This window comes from Plectropomus leopardus, chromosome 4 (assembly GCF_008729295.1).
Source record: "Plectropomus leopardus isolate mb chromosome 4, YSFRI_Pleo_2.0, whole genome shotgun sequence".
Lineage (NCBI taxonomy): Eukaryota > Metazoa > Chordata > Actinopteri > Perciformes > Serranidae > Plectropomus > Plectropomus leopardus.
The window spans coordinates 18,332,770-18,350,195 of record NC_056466.1 but is presented as its reverse complement, the minus strand read 5'-3'; the positions used below and the strand labels follow the sequence as shown (position 1 = coordinate 18,350,195).

The following is a 17,426-nucleotide window of genomic DNA, read 5'->3' as shown; positions in this document are numbered from 1 at the left end:
ACAAAAGCTTATCATAATGTTGTGTACAGTAAATTAAAAAAGCTTTAATGAATAGGCCAATTTAGCTTTGCTATCAATATGTTGGATTCACACTATTTACATTTTAATAGAAATTTAAGCTGAAATTTTATGATCAAACACTGAAGTAATTCTGCGGATCTGTTGGGGGTCACGGAGCCTCTGTTGAGGGTCCAGGATATACGACTCATAGTCGATTGCTATTCTCTTAACACTGAACAATAGGAATTTGTGACACAAATTGCAGTAATTCATGCATTTAAGGCCCAGTTTGTAAGATTTAGTGGCATCTGGTGGTGAGATCTCAGAATACAAACCAATGGTAACTTCTCTTATGTGACAAGTGTGTGGGAGAACTACACGACAAGAAAATGCAAAAACTGGAAACGTGAAGACACAAATGGCCCTATCTAGAGCCAGTGTTTCATTTGGCCCTACTGTAGAAACAACATGTCGAACTCTGTAGAAGACCTGCTCCGTATGTAGATATAAAGAAGCTCATTCACAGCTCAAACATAGTTGATTTGAACATTACATCCCATATCCTCCAATGTATCCCCCTAAATACTACGCACTGGATCTTTGAGTCATCATGTGTCATGCATGCGTTTTAAGGGTGTGTTTTATACTATGAGAAACTGTTACATTTAAACTGAATTTAAACTAACAAATCACTTTTAGATCATAAAATCTCTGAGCATGCTTTATTTGCATTGTTGTTATTTGTTGGTAATGCACTTTAAGCACATTTTTACTGTTCCTCCTCATCACTCTGACATCACTATGCCCTCAATGAAACAACAAGACAGACTCACCCACATCTGACCGTCACACTCCTCTTCTTCTCCAGCATAAGATGCCATGAAGCCATTTATCTCAGACCGAAGTCAAATGTTTCATCCGAACACGCTCTACTATTTTACTAACTCTGAAGCTCTAAAGATTGGCGCACTGTCCATGCATACTGTGAGAATAAAGACCAAGCTTCAGAGGAAGACGATAAAATGTTTACAGCATGAAGAGCAGAGCTGTATGGTGCTCCCTCGCTGCACATGACACACCCAAAGTGTACACACAGCACTGCACACTGGCTCCATCTACTGTAACCACCAGCAGCCACACAGCTGACAGTCACATATCTGACTTTCCCCAGGGCTCTGGTGTTTGGACTGCACGCCACCCGGTGAATTGTGAATCATTAGCAGCCCATGTGATGGAGCTCCCTGAGGGGGCGGCAGACTCCTAACTAGACTAGCTGATTGGTTGTCTGGATTTCAGTGGTGCACCAGCTCCACACGGCCCCCCCTGCTTTCTGCCCGTTAATCACCTATCAGACCAGCTGAGCCCCTGACACACAGCAGCAAAAACAGCCTTATGAGTACCCTAAAACAGGTTAAAGGCTTCCCAAAAACACATCATAATTAGGTCAGTTTTCATTGTATGGCTGCTTTCTTTATTATTTTTTTATTGTTATATACTCCAAAAACTCTTTATCAGAGCTTCCAGTTAATGCAAGCCAAACGAGGTGCTTCACGCTGATAAAAACACACTCAAACACTTATCATTATAGTGACCAAAGTCTGAACCAAGAGTCAAAACATAACACTAAAGCTACACTCTGCTTGTGTCAGCTGAGTACTTTCTTGTTTACCTCACCTTCTGCTTGAGGCCGTAGTTGACCTCCAGCTCCATCAGCAAAACGCTCTTGCGGACATTCAGAGTCTTCTGCAACTCATCAAAGGTAGTGTGAATGTCATCTTCGATGGAGCTCTTCTGATTGGTCAGCTGCTGAAGGATCTCTGACAGCGTCTGCAGTGCTGAGTCGATCTCTGGCAACCTGCGAACGCCAGAGGGAACAGAGGAATGAGGAGGACATTTTTCATATAATGAGTCAACAGTCATATGATGGAGAGCACACAAAGTAGGATAGTGTCAACGTCATTTGCGCCAACATGTTTGTTGTTTGGGAGTAAAATGCACAATGTGTGTAGTGCAGTGTGAAGTCTACATAATGTTTTACCTCTTCTTGACAGCATCTAGCTGGTCCTGTAATGAGGCCTTGTGTTGTTCCACTACGTCTTTCAGAGGCACAGTTGGGTGTTCTCCGTGTTCTCCACTGGTACACTCCTGACACATGGCCGTCTCACAAGGCGGACAGTAAAACTCCATGACCTAAGGGACGGGAAAAGTACTTAGACTTAAATATGGGGTTGAGGCTTGGTATACTGTTTTCTTTATCCATATTTGCAGAGTGGCTGATGGCAGTGGAGGTCGGTCCGTCATTTTGATCCTGTCTAAAATAACTGAATGGATCACAGTAAAATGCTGTACAGACATTCATGTTCACCAGAGGATGAAGACTGCTGACTTTGATGATTCCTGACTTTTCCTCTGGCGCCACCAGCTGGTTGACATTTTTGGTTTACAGAGAAATGTCTCAGGACACATATTCATGTTCACCACAAGATGAATTTTAATAACTTTGGTGAGCACTTAACCCCTCCGGTAGCACCATCTTCAGGTCAAATTTTTAATCTGTCCAATACTGTATGTATACCTATGTAAATACCTGCAAAGTGGATGACGTTCCCATCAGCCTCAGCTGCACTGTGTCTTTTTCAGGAGATATTAGCACTAAACTAAAATGGTGAACATAATAAAAATTAAACCTGCTTTTGCATGATGATGCTATCATTAAGCTCAAAGCACCACTGTGCCTATGTATAGCCTCACAAAGCTGCTAGCTAGATGAACAGTGTTTTTTTAAGATGATATTTTCAAAATTTTCTGCTTCACTTTTAAAAATAATTTTGAGGGCATTTTCTGCTGTCTTTTTAAGATGAATTTTGGCATTTCTTTATTAGCCGTAGGAAAAGCAAAGGGGATGGCATGCCACAAAGAGCCCGGGCCAGACTCAAACTTGGTTTCTGCAAGTAAGAACTCAGTCATTAATGTATGCGCTCTACCCACTTTGCTTCCAGGGCTCCTATAAATGTATGTTCTTAATTTTATATTTAGATTGTTTCATTAGAAATTATATTAGATCCAAAACTGTGAATGTAAGGCTAACAGCTGACCTTTGAAATAATGATCAAAGCCTGAACCAGGGACCCCTGAACTTGACGCCTAAGCTGTCTGTTATCAGGTCTTTATCAGACGTTTTGGCTTGTAGGCCTGAACTTATGTTAAAGTCTAACTAACAAACCAACAGTGTGCATATGACTCTTACGTTGCCTCCATGGTTGGGGCAGGAGAGCAGTTGGCCTGTAGCCACAGTGGTGATGTTGTTGAGAGCAGCGGCCTCCTGGCTGCAGCTGTCCGGCGCCCGCTGCAACACGTCCATCAGGTTGGTGATGAAGAAGTTATTCTGCAATGCCGCCACACCCTTCTCCGGCAGGATCGAGGTCTGGCGGCACACGGGACACGACAATGTGAGGCTGTGGGCCGGGATGTAATTCTGCAGGCACCTGGAGGAGGAGAGCAGGAGGGGAGATTAAAGAGTTGGAGCAACCTGTGAAAGAAACAGTGCGGAGAGAGGCGTGGGTGGTGCACAGTGTATATGCGTGTTGCATTGAGAAGACATGAGAGACAAAAGATTCAGCTGCACTATACAAAGATAGTGGTGATTTACAAGAGATATAAAGTTATGAGTCACTAAAGCAAGTTTTTCTTTCTGTGTTTATTGTTATTTCCTGAAATTAGGTGGTCTCTTTTTGTCTCAAGAGAGACGTGGTCAGAACTGCAGTTCTGCTTTTTAAAATTTTTTTAAACTAATGGGTCAACACATCCACCCTGAAATGAAAGCACATCACTTCACTTCATTATAAGTTATTTGACCTGTAAAGTGAATGAAAACAGGAGAAAATGTTGCCTTTAATGCCATCTAGTGGTTGAAGCATTTACATGCCCAAAGTGATTTACAGTAGTTTTCTACTAACTGAATCATTAATTGCAGCAGTGGAAAGTACATTTACTCAAGTACTGTACTTTTAAGGTGCTCGTCTTTTACTCGAAAATTTACATTTTCTGCTACTTTATACTTTACACCACTATATTTCTGAGGCAGATATTGCACTTATCACCCCAACATATTAGTTTGGTAAATTTAGCCACTAGTTACTTTGCAGATACATAATAATACAAATATAGTTTTTGAATTGTTTATTATGGTTTCTGATATGTGATGTAATAATATATAATATATTCAGTGACAGACTATGAACACAATAAAGGCAAGATAGCAGCAAGACAGTGAAGATAAAATAGTGATTTGTACACTATATTTCATTTTAAAAGCTGTAATTTTCAACAGATTACATATTTATTGTGGTATTCCTACTTTTACCTAACTACCAGATCTGAGTTTACTTATTTGTTATCAACACTTTTGCAGTCGGGTACAATCAAATGCATTATTCCTGCCATAAATCCATCAAATAATGTTGACACTGTGTCAGAGAAGGTGTTGTGTTGGACAGGATTATATTGAGATGTTTCCTGCATTGTCTCCCCTCCATTAATATAAATGGAAGTGGAAAAACATTAGGAACATATATATATAATGCAACACCTCCACCGCCATTATAAGCTTCACAGATCCATTGCAGTGTTGTTGTATCGGACTGCATTATTGTTCACAATGTACTTATTAAACTCAATACAAGCAATACAGCAACATTACATTAGTGACCGGTGCATTCACAAATGCACAGAACACACAAAGCATCATGTTGGATGTGGTCAGAAATACATTACAGTCGAGGAAGCTTCAGGTCGGTTCAATGATGGCTTTCTGCCACTGAGGGTTTAGTATCATATTACACTTTATTCATTCATTCAGACGTTCTAGGAGCTCTTTTACAATGAATTAAGGTTAAATATAGCTGCGATTCAGCAGACAGGAGAAACCAAAGCCCAAGACAGAAAAAAATGCACAATGCTTCAAAATTTTAACTCTTAACTTCACAAAATTAAATTAATTAAATGAAAATGTGCAGTACTCTACCACTTTTGAAAAGTGCACTTCTATTATGCCACATACATGTAGATGTAAAATAAATATACCAGAAGAAAAAATGATATATTGTTAAATCTGACAGTTTATGACTCTCCAGAAGCAACAAGAGTAAAGACGGACAGAGAGGCACAGTCCACAGTTTGTCTTTGTGTCAGATACAAAGGCTGTTTGTCAGAGAGGATGGCACCAACACACACAAGTCAACAGCAGAGATGCATATCATGTGAAACAATACTCTCATTTACAAAAAGTACTGTCCTATTGAGAAAGTGCTATGCATTATTCCTGCTATAAATCCATCACATAATGTTGAGACTGTGTCAGATAAGCTGTTGTGTTGGATAGGATTATATTAATGTATGTTGTTGTATTTTTATTTTTATTTTCACTGTTCTTTTTTTTCTGTATTTATGGTGTATGTAGTCTGTCACTAATTATAATATATAGTATCACCTACCAAAAACCACAATAAACAATTTTTTAAAATTGTATTATGAATCTGCTCTTTTTTAAAAAATTTTTTTTTACATATTTTCCTTAAAAAAAGAAAATAAAATCATTCAGTCTTTGTCTTCTTTGTGCATCGAGCTCTGTGATTGGCTGTTAAACACTATGATGTTACCGCTAAAATAAGAAATTACTCTCACTGTTGTAGCTACATACGTTTATATCTCCCACCTACTATCATAATTCACAGGATTTTAACATGGAATAGGAACATCATGGTAACTCCACTCACCTCTCACAGAAGGTGTGTAAGCAGGGCAGTACTTTGGGGTTCTCGTAGCGGTCCAGACATATGCTGCAGATCAAGAACTGCTTGTCAATCTGGCGGACAACAGGGCTGGGAATAGTGGAGCCTTCACTGGCCATCCTAAAACTCTGACATAAGAGTCCCTCTTCCTCTTACCCTGCACCCTGCAGAGAAAAACAGAGGGAGGACAAAGCAGAAAGACACCATGTAAGATCAAACGGTGCAGGGATGACACATGGAGACGAGTGGAAATCTGTTGGTTGTAAAGATCAAAGTTTAAAGCAGAATGCGTTCTTCCTCTAGTTCCCTCACTGAGAGAGGAAATGCAATGACAGACACACCGATCAGCACCTGTGGCTACAAGCTTTGACTGTAAACATCCCCTCAATCAGCAGGTCACCAACACAAAACTGACTATCAGATGATTTTCCTTTTGCTCGATGGAATACATTTATATACAAAAAATCACTTTTACTTGAAACACTGATTCAGTTGGACAAACAGCCTGGGAACAAGAGGTTGTGAAGGGGTTAAGAGGTCAAACTGAGGTCATGACTTCCAGTGGTGTAATGTAACAAAGTATCATTATTTTGCTACTTACTACAAAATAGGGAAACAAGGCAGGAAGGACGGATGGACAGACGGACGGAGGGATGGACGAATAAAGGAATAGGAGGGAAGGAAAAACTGCATTTTGTTCTTTAAATCCTTTAGGTTGTATAAAAGACCTTGTTTTTCTTTAAGAATAACATTACAGCATTTACTTGTAGTTTTACTTTCAATACTTAAGTACATTTAATAGCATAACAATCCTTTTGATATCTAAGTACAGTAAATATGAAATACTTAAATATCTTTAATCAGTAATATTCTAATAGGCAACTTTTAATTCAACCAAAGTCATTTTCTGGTAAAATATCTGCACTTTTATTGAAGTATAGCTTTCAGCTACTTCATCCACCACTGAAGACTTCAACAAGTGTTTGAAAAAAAGGTCAGCTGAGGATGAAGACACTCATAGTATTATGGATGCATCTCATGAACCTTGTAGCTCCCCGTAAAAACTATAATTAGCACATTGCGGTTGTATGTCTCAGTCAGCTAGTCATGATATAGTTCACATCCATGTCTGTCAACACCGTAGACTGTATATAAAGGTCTTCATATACAGTTTATGGTTCACACTCACATATAGCCAAGACAGCAAACAATGCTCGAAATATGGAGGACACCTTCCCCCTGAGAGCACAGAGGATCCTACACAATCAGCACAGTTTCAAGGTGAACAATAAAGATGAGCATCTCCAATTCAGTAGCTGACCAGAAGTTTCCCCTTATGAGGCTGAGTTATGACGCTGAGTAATGCGCCCCCCCCCCCCAAAAAAAGAAGGGTTTTTGAAGAACATTATGATGTTGCGGTGAAGTTGATCTCACCGCATCATTATAAATTTTTAGAAATGTATGTGAAATTTTGTCATAACCAGCGCATGAACTCTTAAGTTCTGGCTAAAACTGTTTTCTGTGAGGTCACAGTGAGCGCCAAAATCTAATCATTTCATCCTCGAGTCCAAGTTGATGTTTGGATGATGTTTTTGAATAAATTCCCTTGTTGAGACGTCGTGCTCATGAGAGTCGGACTTATGAGCTGATGATCAGCAAGGCATTACAAAAAAAATTGAAAGTAATTCCCTCCTTAATTCCTCTTGGAATCCGCAGGCTAATCTCATCACAAGGTCTTTTTTAGCAGATGGTTTTAGAGTTTTCAATGAAATCACACAATCTACTTCAGCAGATGGAATAATTGTCTCTGAAATTTCAGTGTTACAATTTCCATTCCTCTCAGCACTTTATGGACCTCTAGTCCATCTTTGTTTAAAAGTTACACCTGAAACATAGACCATAACTATTTAAAAAGAAAAAAAAAAAAAAAAAGGATATCTGTAAAATTGTTAACAGGCCTGCTCCAAATGCCAAATGCAGATCTATCATCAGTCTTTCTATTATGAATTTTTAACCTATGGAGGTTCTATATATGTTGTGACTTTCACATGTGGAATTAACTGCATAACATGTCTGGTATTTCGTTCCTGTAGTACATCCATGCATGCAACACACTGCCTATTTGTCCAGGAGTTACGAGAATTCAACAAAACTCAAGGCTGGATTACAAACCAGGCAAAACAGGCTCAGAGGGCACCAAAAGTTTTGTGTCAGTTGCCGTTTAGTTACTCATTTAATTGTACATTTGTTCCATATTTGCACATTTTTGGTCTGAGAACAACTAACATGTGCTACCAACATTTAATTTAAATAGTTTTTGGTAGGTATTCACTATGATCCACCAGAGCCGTATCTGCGCCTTTAATGACCTCACTAAGCAGATCAAGTATCTGACAGATATTTCACATTAAACACAGTTTCAGAGCTTCAGTACACATTCATGGGGATAAAAAGGTATAAAAGGATTTAGATCCAGGAGGAACAAAAGAACTGGTATTGGATCAGTACTTGATTTCAGCAGATGCTCAGAGTTGAGTATCAGAATTTGTATTTGGTGAGAATAAGTCTCAAACGGTGCACTCCTAAATGTTAGAGTCCTAAAGTCATCCATGAAAAAGAGGACGGAAAGTCTAAGTGAAAAAAAAAAGCAAAATTTATCTTGCTCTTGCTGTCGACCTTCATCTTGGGAACCAGCGGCGTACCAAAAAAGTCAGAGTGGAGCTTGAGTCAGAGCTGTGGCTGCTTGTCATAAAAAGCACTTTGAGTGATAAATATTTGATGATAAAGTAAAAGCAAGGCACTCTGTGTTCAGCACTCATCAGTGAGAGAGAACGCTGAACCTACAACAATAAATACTTTAAAATCACACTGCAGCATATTTGCACTCATTCTTCATAAGAGTGGAGAAGTTTCCCTACAGTTTGATCTGAAACATCTTTTTCCTGCAGCCTTCATTTTAATGTGTGACTCCTCAGTAACGTTATCTGGCAGCTAACTTGGACACAGAAAGTGTGTCAGTGCTTTTATTGTCTCCTCACATTCATGACGGGCACAGAAACAGGCCACCTCTGCTGCTGAGAGGAAACCCTCAGGGACTGCTTCTTTCTACGGTGCATGCTCTCCTTCTCCTCTATTTCCTCTTAATCTGTCTCTCTTAGACAAGACTCCTTCTCTCTTTCCCTTCTCTGAAAGCAGATATGAGAGGCTGTAACTGCAATGTGGTGATTTGGTAAGCCTGAGAAAGGCGAGCGGTGGATAAAATTACTGTTATAATGATGCTGTCATGCTGTCAGTGGGTTATTACCAACATTTCCTATTTGTTACATGGCTGGTATGTCATGTGTTTGCTGTTAGCTGCTGGACAGTGATGTGTTGAGCAGCTCAGGACAAAGATGATCATGCGAAAGAGAAATCTTTAACAGCAGAAATTATGACTTCAACAAAATCTCAATGATGTTTACAATCTACCCTCACATATGAGTATCCCAGAAGCTAAAACTACATTCACAACTGTCTATTCATACATAACAGGAAAGGTCTAAATGACAACATATACTCTGTATGCCAGCACTGACATGCACGAACAGAAAGCTCAGCTCTTAAACTGTATCCTTATTAATTTAACAGCTCCACAGGCCAGATTAAGCAGATTAACAGAGCATCAAATATGGCACCGATTACAAAAGTAAATTTCCCAAATCCTGCGGACAGCCACAACAGAAGCAGCCCTGTGCTGACAGTGCATAAGCCTCGCAGCAACCTCACAACACTCCACTCTTACATAATCAGATCCGCACCAGCTAAGCGGAATAATTCCTGCTGGATTGAGCTGTCATCCAATACGCAGCGGAGGGTACACATGAAAAAGATGAATATTACTGCAGGAATTTTGCAGATACCGACTCCAAGAGGAGCTATAATTATGCAAAAATGAGAGCTCAAAAACAACACTATTCCAAATATTTGGCTTACTGATAGAAACACTTACAGTGCTGCATCTACAGGCCGATCAACAGGCGTCATCCACTCCAGTACACACACCGAAACATTGGCTCCATGTGAGTCAAACAGCCACTAAAATTCCTCTAAACCTGCCGTCATGTCAGCTCTGACATGAGATGATGCTCCCGCCCAGGTAGCAGCAAACAGGAGACGACAGGATGTGTGTGAGCGACACAGCTCCTCCGTGTGTTTATGAGTGTGTGCGCACACACACGTGAGAGAAGTTGAGGAGGGGCGATTGAGCCAGATTGTGTTTCAGTTTATATACCCCTCCTCCCTCCTTTACTCTCCCTCGCCACTTCCTCTCCTCCCATCACTTCTTGGCTCAGTCTGTCTCATCCATTCATCTGCCTCCTACCTAACCTCTCTCTCTCTCTCTCTCTCTCTCTGTCTCTCTGTCTCTCTCCCTCCCTCTCTCTCTCTCTCTCCCTCTGTCTGAAGTAAATGCTGGCTCACTGCAGTGCAGCGAGCGTGTGCAGCATCAGGAGTATGTGAGAGGGTACTGGCTGATGGATGGTGATCTAACAAATAGAAATAAAGGGACAGCAGTTAGGGGTCCCCTCCACCAATAGAGGTAAAGCCAGAGGGATCTTACTTTCTGAGTGTATGTGTGTGTGTGTGTGTGTGTGTGTGTGTGTGTGTGTGTGTGTGTGTGTGTGGGTTGGGGGGGGCGCACTGTACATGCAGAGCCAGGGCAAAAAAAAAAAAGGAAAGAGAGGGGAAGTCAAAATATAAAAGATGAAAGAGAATCATGACGTAAAAGGGAATGGGCAGAGAGGAAACGTGAAAGCACAGTCCGTCAAATCTGCCAAAATCAGACGTTTTTGTATCTGTATGTGCATGGACGCGCCGTCATATGTTCCCTCCCACACGCACTGTTCACCATGTCACTGTGATGTATGACACAGCAGAAGTAGGTTAAGTCTTAATGACATAGTTTGCTGTTAGTCCTTTATTTTCTCCTGACATAACATTGAGGTGAAAGTCATTTCCTTTCATTTCTTTAAAGATGAAGATGAAGGCCTCTGAGGGCTCGTGGGATTTCAGAGACATCTAAATCATTGCACTGCTGCCTGTGTGATAAGATGTACTCTATAAAGATGTCTACATTCACAAGAACAGTTCACCTAAACCCTGACAGAAAAGCTTTAACCTTCAGATTGAAAGACGCTGTCCTGCCCACACACACATTGTACTGTAGGCACATGTGTGTGTGGGGGTGGGTGTGTGTGTGTATGTGTATGTGTGTGTGTGTGTGTGTGTGTGTGTTAAGTCAACAAAATGACTGCTTTAAAAAGGCTCTGTTTGCACAAGTCATGAATTAAATTAGTTCTGTCTGTTCATTTTTCATTGTTCACTGGCCGAGTGTTGTGCTCATTCACAGCTGCTTCCACTGATTGGAGAAGCAGTCAAACAATTTTAATAAATCTTACAAAGTCAGGATTAAGAATGGGATTGTCATTGTCCTGCACAGATTGTAAAAATAATGGATGTAGCCTAAGTGATGTCACTCATTGGTTTATAGCCTCAAATTTGGTATTTCAGCTGTCAGCATCTTGCTTTTTTTGGCAGCCCCACCTCTAAATATGCATAACTGGTCTTAATAACAGAGACCAAATCTTTTTTTTTTGTACCACGCTGTAAACATGCCACTAAATTTTTTTCAAACACATTTTCATTGACCTAGCAATGAGTCCACATTGCATTTCGGCATCTTAAAAAAGACAACAAATTGCAATGTTTTCTTGTCATACATGACATTAGATTCTTTTTATGTTAAATCCCTGTTAATTTGGTGTAACATGACATATGGAAACATCCATATGTAGGCTTTTTACTTTGGGGGACTGCCTGGGGCCCCTAAACCACCCTATTTTTCTCAATTTAAAGGGCCAGTAATAAAAAAAGATGACATCTGCTTGTGACTCTAAAGCCTTTGTATCTGTTGTTCACCATTTTGTTTGTTCCCTTACCACATTTTTAGGGGGCAAAAATAACAACATTCCCAGTGCCAAATAACTATTCTCAAAATTCATCCATACTGTTTTTATAGATTTTTTTAGGGGGGGTCAAAAGGCATACACAAAATTCGAAAAAAAAACCCCTCTAAAATATAAACAAAAACCTTTGGAATGGCCCATATTTTTTGGACTGATTCGTTGTTTCTGGCAACTGTTTGAACCACTGTTTCCTGATCAACTGAAAATGACATCATGCAGGTGACGATGCATCTTGCTTCTGATTGGTTAGGGTGAAACAAAATAGCTTTAACCCTTACGAGAAATTGGTTAACCAGAACACAATGTCAGGCTGAGGTGAAACAAAACTACAATGCCATACCATTATCAGGCCTTGATAGCGTCATTTCCATCAAGGGTGAATATGTATTTAATGTTATTAGATGAACATGCTTGATGAATGAATGGTGAATAACTTAAATAGTTTGAGGGAATTTGTTGCTTGATTTGAATGATCTTATCTTTTCATCTGCTGAAAAACTGCTATTCTAACAGTGCAAAATAACACGGGGGAGTTCTTAAATTCTTCTGCAGCATTTCTACCTTTGCATTAAAAAAAATAACCCCAGTTGATTTTGACAGAGCTGTTTCACACATTTCATTATGCCTGGCAGTTTCAAGGCTTTTCCAGTGATCTCATCTCTGCCTCTGCCAAACTCGGTGAGTCAGTCAGAGGAGTGAGACACAGAACTAGAGAAACTGACAAAGCTCCCGAGGAAAGATGAAAACATGAAGGCCAAATATAATTTGTGTGTGTGTAGAAACAAAATGCAGATGCATAACTAACTTGCATTCATTACTTTGAAAAATGAGGCTGTGAGCATAGACAAAGGGGTTATCCTGTTGATTTTGGTCTGTCCATGGGATTCGACATCAGTCACAAAAATACAGAGTATCAGCCTAATGCTTTAAATGTACTCTTGAAAACATACAAACAAAAAGAGGCCACAGGATGCTCCATAGCTCTCCCTTCAATGATTGGTTACAGCAGCTACCTTTAATTTGGATAATACAAACTTTGATCTGCTCACATCTTCACAGTCACCAGCTTCTGTAACACACTTCTTCATGACTTTGTTTCTGATTTGTTGATTTTTTTAATCTGAATGTAAACTAAGGACTCTTCAAATTTACAAATCAAAATAGGATTGGAACCTGCAATGACTGAAAGACTTTTTGATTTGATTTGGTGACAACAAAGAAACTAAGAAACACAAACTGATGATTTTTTTGTTTGCCAGTCAAACTCCTCACTTATGTATATAAACACACTTAAACAACACTGAAAGTCACAAAGAGTCTTAAGTTATGCATTATTTGAAGATTTGGGGGAAAAAATGACCCAACTTTGGATTTAATTTTTTGCTGGAATACCAAATAGTGTGTTTAAACCAGGTCTAAAAAAATGAAATTAGATTTGTCCTTCAGCAAATTTCTAAACATAAAATTATGATGCAGTATGTCCCAGCAGCACACCAGCTCATGCAACAGTACATCATTTTGAAGGGCAGCTGCCATACGTCCTGATATACTTTTTCTAAAAGAGAAAGTATGTGATTTGAAAGCAGGGTTAGTTTATCACGTTCACCTTCTTAGTTAACATGCCAACATTTGATAATTAGCAAATGGAAAAGTTAGTTTTATACACATTTTGTAAATAAACCAAGAATTGCAGGAATCAAACTTTGACTCTGATGATGACGCTACATAAGTCAACAGACCAAACTTTAATTGATCCTGATTGTGCGTACCACATGGCAATCCATCCAGTGGTTTTGGAAAAAACATTTAACTACACCACAATCAGCCTCCTGGTGGCACTAAAGAGAAAATCATGGGATCATTAAAGTCTGTAGGGTTCATCCTATGGGGACCATGAATGTTCATACAAAATGTATCAACTCCATCCAATAGTTGTTGAGATATTTCAGTCAGGGCTAAAGCTGTTTAGAGAGTGGCTATAAATTAAGTCCATTACTGTCACAGCAGCAGGACCATTACATCAGTGGAAGACCTGCATCAAAGCAACGTAAAGTGGAGACACTAGTTGGTCAGGGGCTCAAACACATAAACACGTACAGTAAACACGTAACTTAACCTGTTTTTGTTGCTTCACTGTCCACACCCACAACATCATCCCTGATGCATTAAGACACTTCAAAGACCTTAAGCCAAAAGCAGCATCTCCAACTGAATTCATCAGATAACTAAAAAAAAAAACAGTTCATCCTCTGACAAAGAAAACAGCTATAACTGATGTTAAACTTTGGCTGCTGCATGTATGAATCTAAAGCAAGTAGTAATTTTGAAAAACCCGCTCATTCCCACTCACCAGTTTGAAGAGGAACCCGTTTTCAAACCGTTCTTTTAGGTATATTTTAGGTTTTAGGTTTACATAGTGGCTGCAGTGGACTTGTATGTTACTCTGGGTCTCCCTCTGGTGTCTGTCCTGCAGCTCTTTCCAGAGCACTGACCTCAGCTGTTTTCACCATCTCTCTTTTTCTAAACACACATAATGCCATGTCACCCTGCACAATAATGACACTGTTGAACACAACCACTGCTTTCAGGATGTAAACAACCATCAGGGTGAAGACTAACAGGTGGATGTGTGAACGTGTTCATTCAGAGAGCAAGTGGGGTTTTTTTGGAGCGCTGATGGAGACCAGCTTGTTCACCTGCTTTATGATGTAAGACTCATTAGTTTGTTAGGTCAGAAGTCCAAGAGTCCATTCGCCCACAGACTGACTTTCATACTGTGTTTAGAGTTGAGTCACAGGACACTTAATTGCTACTCTTTTCATGCAGCAACTTTTAAATCAGCAAACTGGAATCCAATTTTGTTATCTCTTGAGTTTCTCCATGGCACTGGAGGGAAAGTTAGGGGATCACCAGGATCATTAGGGTTCATCCTCCAGGGACAAAATTTAATCTGTCCAGAGTGCTATCAAGCTTTTCATGTAACTGATAACATTTCATGTGTTTCAGAGAGAAAAATGCTACTGATGAATATGGAGGCGTGACTCGGTTGTTTAGCTACCAACCGTCCTCCAGTCTGGGCACACGAGATAAGACTAAGATTACTTTTTTGAACAGCAACAGCTCACACGTTCATTAAAATCATTATAATCAGGAGAGGACAGCATGATCTGAGAACGACACTGACTGTGTTGACTCCAAAGACTAAAAAACACACAATATTATCATTATAACCAATACAGTTTGTTTGTTTTCAGCATTTATTGTACTTAAAATCCTCTCAGCACCTAAAGCCAGATGGTCTGTTGATAAGGCTTATGTCCATCGTGACCCTGATAATCGCACCATTTCATCAACTCTGCAACAGTTTCATAACAAAATACTTAATGACAGCATTTGGAGTTCGGTATTCTCCGATTTTAGCAGCAGCTCAAGAAAGTTACCTCAAAATAATTAAATACCAGGCCTTTATATAGTGCAGTGTATACACCAGCTTTCTGTTTCAGTGGAATCAGGGGCTTTGCATGCCTGCGGCGCTGGAGAAGGTGACATAAGCCCCACCCCTGAATTATAAAACCACTCTCATGCTTATCTTAAGCGTCCAGTGTGGACAGGATCATTAGAGATTACAGCAGCAGAGCATGCCTTCAGTCTGAACATCAACACTTGAACCCTTTGAAAAGTCGCAGCATCTTTAAATGTCGTAGATCAAAGTCGATCAGTGGGATTTTACCTAATAAATAATAAACTCACAGAAATTTTGGGAGAGCCATTTTAGGGGGTTTTGTTCTGGCATCTGTAAGATAATTATGTAATTAAAAAACTTTTAAAGTCTTCTGGGAGTTGTTGGTTATTCCTGTTGAAAAACTAAACTCCTTCCTATTCTCTAATATTTGTAAGGTCAGTTTTACATTTTTGAAAGGAAAAAGGCTGCACTCTGACTGAAAAAGGAAACCAGTATTAATGCATCACTTGGCTGCATATCTCTGCCAACCACACATTCTGGCAGCACGAGATAAGGTGATGCTCTGTCAGTGTGTCTGTGTGTGTTAGTGCATGTACGTTAATTTCTGACGTCTAATTAAAGCCTACAGATGTGCAAGCACAGGGACACTAGAAACTGTCCACACTGCACATCTGTCTACCAGAGTGAAGTTAAAAAGATGTGACTCGACATCCAGACGAAATGCACCAACAGAACAATTTAGGTTTTAGTTTTGATTCAGCTGACACTTAATCACTCTGCATGACGCTTAAAGGTGCAGTGTGTAGGATTTATGGAGACTTATCGGTAGAAATTTATTACAATATTCATAACTATGTTTTTATTAGTTTATAATCACCTGAAAATAAGAATTGTTTGGTTTTTGTTACCTGAAAATAAGCTGTTTATATATACAACTGGAGCAGGTCCTCTTTCAAAGGAATGCACCATGTTTTTTCAACAGTAGCCTGAAACAGACAAATCAAACGCTGGCTCTGGAGAGGCCATTGGCCTTTTCTGTGTCAGCCACTGTAGTTCTCCTACACGCTTTGCACATGAGGAGTTTTGGTTCTGCAACCTCACGGCTATGTAGACTAAATACTATGGACTTCAACCTTTCCTTACTAACAGAGAAAGGTAAAAATATTTTCGAAAACAATTACAAAATATATTGTAAAAATAAATTGCTATTGCTACACTGTAAAAAGCATAATCTTTTAAGTTAGTTAACCTCCTTTGTTTAAAAAATGAAAGGAACAGTTCTATATTTTGAGATATACCGTTCAGTTTCACTCACTGGTTTGTTGTTTCACATTTCCTGTCTGTGTGCTAAACCAAGCTGATTGTTATAGTTTTATATTTGCTTGACCAACATGAGAGTGGTACTGCGTCAATCCTGTAATTTTACTCTAACCTCCAAAAGACAAACAGGACAGCAATTGTTTAACCTGTTGATTCTTTAACTCCCTGAAACCTGGATCAACATTGGTTTCCTTATGCTGTGTTCAGATGTCTTTTACAATCTGAACAAATTGATTTGATTTCTTTTGAAATTATACAGAAAATGCAATGAGCAACGCCCTGAAAATCTGGCAATGAAAAGAGAGAGCTGGAAAGAGAGAGAGAGAATTGTGAGAAAATTATTAAAAAACATCAAAATGTCCAGAAAACTATATTTCTAATCATTTTAACTAAAATGATGGTACAGATTTTTTTTTTTCTTTTTAATTTTAGCACTTTTTTCAGGTCATTTCATTGTTTGTTTTTATTTTTCTTCCTTTTTTTGGGTGATTTTCTTTTTTTTTTTTGGTAACATTTTTGCGAATTTCTTGCTTATTTTTGGGCCATTTCTTGTTAAGTTGCTCATTGCCTTTTTCCATTTTTTTTTGTTTTAAGAAATCAAGCCAGTTTGTCCTGGTTTCAAAGGGTTAAGTGAGAAGAGAGGTGATGCATAATGATTGATATCAATTATTTTTTCCAACTTTTGCGACAGTCATCAAAGAGAAGCAAGTTCCAGGGAAAAGCTGCCTTTTTACTATTTACTTGTTTATATCCACATCCTGAAAACTGCTGTGATACAATAACTAGTAAACAGAAAAAGACTAACCAGTGTTAGTCAGACAAATGACGTCAACTGCCAAGACAGTTTAATGA

General features: G+C 39.2%; 1 protein-coding gene across 4 annotated transcripts in view; it reads right to left on the bottom strand.

Annotated features, from left to right (window-relative positions):
- trim2a (tripartite motif containing 2a) overlaps positions 1-17,426 on the bottom strand; it is a 34,338-nt gene that overhangs the window by 7,661 nt on the left and 9,251 nt on the right. For 3 of the 4 annotated variants that reach the window (XM_042485031.1, XM_042485028.1, XM_042485032.1), the window contains exons 2-5: positions 5,775-5,953; positions 3,248-3,485; positions 2,039-2,190; positions 1,675-1,855 (exon numbers count right to left, since the gene is read on the bottom strand). In XM_042485031.1, coding sequence (XP_042340965.1) covers positions 1,675-1,855; positions 2,039-2,190; positions 3,248-3,485; positions 5,775-5,908 — 705 coding nt within the window. In that variant the 5' untranslated portion in view covers positions 5,909-5,953. Of the gene's footprint in view, positions 1-1,674; positions 1,856-2,038; positions 2,191-3,247; positions 3,486-5,774; positions 5,954-9,777; positions 9,981-17,426 lie in introns of those variants that run through there. The other variant, XM_042485030.1, reaches the window with a different exon arrangement.